The sequence below is a fragment of the Oratosquilla oratoria genome, chromosome 19 (assembly GCF_046742065.1).
Source record: "Oratosquilla oratoria isolate Oo_2021 chromosome 19, ASM4674206v1, whole genome shotgun sequence".
NCBI lineage: Eukaryota > Metazoa > Arthropoda > Malacostraca > Stomatopoda > Squillidae > Oratosquilla > Oratosquilla oratoria.
The window spans coordinates 62034769-62041037 of record NC_134795.1 but is presented as its reverse complement, the minus strand read 5'-3'; the positions used below and the strand labels follow the sequence as shown (position 1 = coordinate 62041037).

The 6269-nt window shown below is 45.4% G+C and overlaps 1 protein-coding gene across 1 annotated transcript in view; it reads right to left on the bottom strand.

Moving 5' to 3' along the window:
- The window catches only part of LOC143035538 (uncharacterized), an 8999-nt gene extending 5649 nt beyond the window's left edge, over positions 1-3350 (bottom strand). Inside the window, exon 1 of the mRNA XM_076202408.1 lies at positions 2168-3350. Coding sequence (XP_076058523.1) covers positions 2168-3025 — 858 coding nt within the window. The 5' untranslated portion in view covers positions 3026-3350. The remainder of the gene's footprint in view (positions 1-2167) is intronic.
- Positions 3351-6269: the final 2919 nt, after the last annotated feature.

Here is a 6269-nt window from a genome sequence, read left to right as displayed (position 1 = left end):
TCTTCAATTAAGACAACAAAACCATCTCCACTGACGATGCGACCTCATCTTCCATTAACACAGACACCTCATCTTCTTTAAGCAACCCAACTCCCCACAGACTCCCCATTCCTACTCCCCATCACCCAATGTCACCTCGAACCCCCTTTCCTATCTTCCCCGTGTCCCCTCCTCCCCCTCCTGCCCCCTCCTCCTCTGCCTCCTTCCTCTCTTTGCCCCCTCTTCCCCTTGCCCCCTTCCTTCCAATGCCCCCCTCCTCACCCTTGCCCTCTGCTCCCTTCCTCTCCCCTTCCTCCTTCCTCCCCCTGCCCCCTTCCTTCCCTTGCCCACTTCCTTCCCTTACCCCCTTCCTTCCCCTTGCCCCCTTCCTTCACTTGCCCCCTTCCTTCCCTTGCCCCCTTCCTTCCCTTGCCCCCTTCCTTCCCTTGCCCCCCTCCTTCCCTTGCCCTCTTCCTTCCCCTTGCCCCCTTCCTTCCCCTTGCCCTCTTCCTTTCCCTTGCCCCCTTCCTTCCCTTGCCCCTTTCCTTCCCTTGCCCCTCTCCTCCTCCTGCCCACTCCCTTTCCCTGTCCCCTTCTTCCCTTGCCCTCTTCCTTCCCCTTGCCCCCTTCCTTCCCTTGCCCTCTTCCTTCCCCTTGCCCCCTTCCTTCCCTTGCCCCTTTCCTTCCCTTGCCCCTCTCCTCCTCCTGCCCACTCGCTTTCCCTGCCCCCATCCCGTTCTCTCTCACCTACCTTCACCCCTCTTGCCTCTTCCTGCCTGTTCGTACCATCCCCTTCCTCTTCTGGCTGTTAAAATAATGTAAATTGTGCGATAGTTAGAGTACACTGCCACTTATCCACAAATGGGAGAAAACACAATAGGTGGTAGGGACGGGATGAGGAGAGGAGGGTGGGGGGGAGGAGGGGGAGGGGGCAGATCCGCTTCGGTGGCCCAACAGTAAACAAAGATCACAATAGACAAGGTCACTCATGAAAAGTACAACCTCAATAGTTTAGGTTATATACATACACACAAACACACAAACACACACACACACACACACACACACACACACACACACACACACACACACACACACACACACACACACACACACACACACACACACACACACACACACACACACACACACACACACAAAGATACAAAGACACACACACACAAATATATAAAGACGGGACACCATGAGCATAGCTCCCCTTCCCGTAAGATACAACTAGGTAAATACAACTAGGCAAATAAACACACACACACACACACACACACACACACACACACACACACACACACACACACACACACACACACACACACACACACACACACACAATGTATACATGCACAATATATTGTCAATATATGTATGAACTATTTAACGATATACCATTTTCTACTTATATTTGATTTCCTCATTTGTTAGATCTACGCATGCATAATAGCTTCTATATGTTTCATACAGATTAGGCGAGCTCTTTAGCTACATGTGATAAGAGTCCTTTAGTTACTTATTGTATATAGATCTAGTTTAGGTACAGTGCAAGATAAGGAAGACTTTTCAAGTAGTGCGCAAGAGGAAACTAGACGCTTAATAAGGGAACTAGTGCATGCAATATAACAACTACCTCGACCCTTTGGCGTCTGTATTCGGCTTATATATTCTGGCTGGAGCTAAGCTGTTTTATTCAGCGTAAGGAAATATAGAGACGCGAAAGGAGTAGTGTACGTAGGATGCTACTCTAGATTCCCAATGAGCATCTACATCAGCGTTTCTCAACCTTTTTACCCTTGCGTAACTTAAAAAAAAAAAAAAAATTGCATGTCTCAAGGAACCCCTGCGCAAAAAAAAACAAAAACAAAACACATACCATATCTTTCTCATTTTATTTTCATCGTAATAATAGGTTAGATAGGATGATGTATATATTGCATTATTACAATAACCAAGAATATGTCGTGCGTGTTTGATTATATTACTTATATGAAATTGAATAAAACATGAAAAGTGCATTGGCTTATCTCACTTGTTCTTGCGGAACCCTTAGGGACCTTTTGCGGAACCTTAGGGTTCCGGGGAACCCTGGATGAGAAACGCTTATCTACAGATGCATGTGATATACCTTTTCTAAGCAAAGACCACTATAGTTACTGGCAAGGTAGCTGATACTTACTGTCGATTTGGGCGAGAGCTTGTCTGCCATGAATTCCTTTCCAAGACTCCATTGCTTCTGGCTGGACTGTAGAGCCGAAGAACGTCGTATAACAAAGAACAGAAGGGTGGTGACCACCACGACGACGAACAAGAGAACCCCGATGATGGCCCAACACCAAACATGAGAGACTTCGGGCGGAGGCGAAACAAAAGCTAGCTGGACTCTTGTAGGTTCGTAGTAGTGGGATCTTGGATCGCAGTCGAAGGCCCACGAAGATTCTCCTTTCGCGAAGAGATCGAAGCCACTGTAGCGGTACACAGTCCACCAGTGTTTTGTGACGAGCTCCTTCGTGAGGCCTTCGATGGACACCCGAAGCGCGTTGCGGTCGCGTCCCCATCTTCGGACAAACTTGAAATCTTCGACTTCGACAAGAATCCAATCGATCTCGTGAAGATCCTCTCTCGACTTCGTAGAGTTAAAGAGCTCGCTGAGTTCGAAAGTCAAGTAGCCGCTCGCCTGGAAGGCTTCGCCACCCAAGATCGTGTTTTCTAATCTTACGCGGAAGACCATCAGGTCGAAGTCAGGACCAGGTCGGAAGAAGAACCGTCGCTCGACGAAGTAACCGAGGTACTCAGCTCCGGACCCTTTTGGGAGAGACACGACTTGGCACTGGTTGGACCCGTCACCAAACTCTTCGGGTGCCGTCGTCGTTGTCGTTGTCGTTGTCGTAGCCTCCAGTTCAGTTCCGAAGACCTGTTGTCCTCCTGACGGAGAGGACGGCGAGGTCTCTTCTGTCTGTCCATGTGCGGAGGTGACGCGCGAAAAAATCAACGCAAACACAAACGCAAACCACGTAACTACTCTGGATGGATGCATTGTCGCGGAGGGCGAGTTTACTTGTTCCGGTGAAGTCCCGGGCTCCAGATACTTCACCGAAGCCGCTGTGAACACGGAACACTTCTCCTCTTTTTCGGGATATTGAGCACCAAATACCGGAACACCTGTTCAATAAGTTTTCGTTGCTTTGTCCGAAACACGGGGATGGGTTAGGTCGCGCGCGGTCTTTGTCACGTGACAACCAATAACGAGTGTTTAATCGAGATCGCAGTGTAATGCCAACTGCTCTCGAAGTGAACACTCGCTCGCGTGAGGATATGTGATGAGAGTTGGTGGTGGTGGCGGCAGCGGCGATTCGCTTGGAATATGCGGCCCACACGCTAAGGTCTTCCGGTTGCCACCAACCAACAGCAGAATCACAATGGAAGAGATAGGAAGCAGAGAGTCCGAAGCGGTTGGCTGGGGGAGGAAAAAAGGGGAGAGAGGAAGGGAGGAGGGAGAGAAGGAAAAAAAGGGAGGAGGGAGAGAAGGAAAAGGGGGGAGGAGGGAGAGAAGGAAAAGGAGGGAGGGGGAGAGAAGGAAAAGGAGGGAGAGAAGGAAAAGGAGGGAGGGGGGAGAGAAGGAAAAAAGGGAGGAGGGAGAAGAGGAAAAGGAGGGAGGAGGGAGAGAAGGAAAAGGAAGGAGGAGGGAGAGAAGGAAAATGAGGGAGGAGGGAGAGAAGGAAAAGGAGGGAGGAGGGATAGAAGGAAGAGGAGGGAGAGAAGGAAAAGGAGGAAGGAGGGAGAGAAGGAAAAGGAGGAAGGAGGGAGAGAAGGAAAAGGGGGGAGGAGGGAGAGAAGGAAAAGGATGGAGGAGGGAGAGGAGGAAAATGAGGGAGCAGGGAGAGAAGGGAAAGAGGGAGGAGGGAGAGGAGGAAAATGAGGGAGGAGGGAGAGAAGGAAAAGGAGGGAGGGGGAGAGAAGGAAAAGAGGGAGGAGGGAGAGGAGGAAAATGAGGGAGGAGGGAGAGGAGGAAAATGAGGGAGGAGGGAGAGAAGGAAAAGGAGGGAGGAGGGAGAGAAGGAAAAGGAGGGAGGAGGGAGAAAAGGAAAAGGAGGGAGGAGGGAGAGAAGGAAAAGGAGGGAAGAGGGAGAGGAGGAAAATGAGGGAGGAGGGAGAGAAGGAAAAGGAGGGAGGAGGGAGAGAAGGAAAAGGAGGGAGGAGGGAGAGAAAGAAAAGAGGAAGGAGGGAGAGGAGGAAAAGAGGGAGGAGGGAGAGGAGGAAAAGGAGGGAGGAAGGAGACAAGGAAAAGGAGGGAGGAGGAAAAAAGGGGAGAGAGGAAGGGAGGAGGGAGAGAAGGAAAAAGAGGGAGGAGGAAGAAGGGAAACGGGGAGGAAATGGAGGAGGAGAAAAGAGGAGAGGGAAGTAGGGGGAAGGAGGAAAAAAGGTGGGAGGAAAAAGAGAAAAAGGAAGGGGAAGGGAAGGAGGAAGGATGGAGGAGGAAGTGACGAGGAAGAAATAAATGTGTGTGTGAGGAAGGGTTGAGGGTGTAGTTTGAGGAAGGGGTTGGGGGTGTGAGAAGCAGTTGGAGGTGTGTGTGTGTGTGTGTGTGTGTGTGTGTGTGTGTGTGTGTGTGTGTGTGTGTGTGTGTGTGTGTGTGTGTGTGTATGTGTGTGTGTGTGTGTGTAAAGAAGGGGTTGGAGATAAAGAAAATCTAGCGAAAACGTATGTAATGTTGATAACGAAAACACTGGGAGTGATAACGATCATCCCTGTAACAGTAACAATAACAACCACAATGTCAATAACGATAATATTTGTAAGCATAACGATAATCATTATAGAAATGATAACTTCTTCCTGATTGCGTTCATGCATCTGTCATATACTATTCGTCTTTTCTAACTCTCTAATAATAAATAATAAATAGATAAATAGATAAATAAATGGATAGATGAATAAGTACAACAATAATAATATTAATAATATTGATAAGATGATAATGATAATGATAATGATAATGATAATAATAATAATAATAATAAAAATAATAAAAATAATAAAATAATAAATAATAGAAATAATAGAAATAATAAAAATAATAATAATAATAACAATAACAATAATAATAATGATAATAATAATGTCACTACTACTACTACTTCTAGTAATAATAATGAATAACAATAATAGCCATTGTTTATGTTTCCACCTTTTCAAGTTGACAATTGTCCTAGTTCTTCATCCTGTCAACATATGACTCTCCTTCCCATTGTACGCACAGGATTCCTAAGCTAACAGTTTTATGTATACGATATAGTCATACTTAAACTAATACATTTTCTTTGATAAACATATTTTGTTTTCTTTATTTACTGTGATGGCGCTTTTCGGATTCTTCTTCAGGATTGTAAAATTCTAAGAAAATTTAACAACGTCTTCTGTAATATTTATCAATATGAGACGTTCATAGCTATCAGTTTTATGTATACGATATAGTCATAGTTAAACTAACAGATTATCTTTAAGAAAACGCATTTTGTTTTTCAGATTCTTCCTCAGGATTGTAAAATTCTTAGAAAATATAACGACTTCTTCTATAATATGAGATACCTATGTGTCAGTTCATTAACATACACGCACATATATTGATGATGGTAATGGACATGGAACTACCTAGCGTAAGCCTTATGGTCTCTTGCAGTCTCCTTCACCCATTAAACTCCGATGACAATATTCTTGTCATTTGGTCAAATAAAACAAAAAATCATAAAACACCAAAATGTTTGATCAAACACCAAAAAGATATGACGTCAGTCCTCGCGCGGTGAATCGACTGATGTCATATTTTTCTGGTGTTTGATCAAACATTTTGGTGTTTCATAATTTTTTGTTTTATTTGACCAAATGACAAGAATCTTGTTATCGAAGTTTAATGGGTTCATTCTTAGGTTCTTATGTAATAGAGAAATCCCATTGGATCGTATCAGACCGTAACTTGGACAAACCGTGTCTACGAAAAAAACGTAAATGTCACAATCCGGAGATGATAAGATGATAAAAAGTGTTATATTCCCTTCCCGGTAAACAGTGAACAAGATGTACCAAGGAAGTCCTCTGATGAGCTTATGGTAATGAGTATTGATGATTGAAAGTGGCATCAATCAGGAGGACTTCTTCGTAACAGACATCAACAGGGCGTACCGACCTTAGCGCCTCGTATTTGTTGAAGAAAGGGACTTAATTGCTGAACAATTATCTCGGCGAAAAGTGGCGAAAGTGGTGAATTGATTGCATCTCTTGTA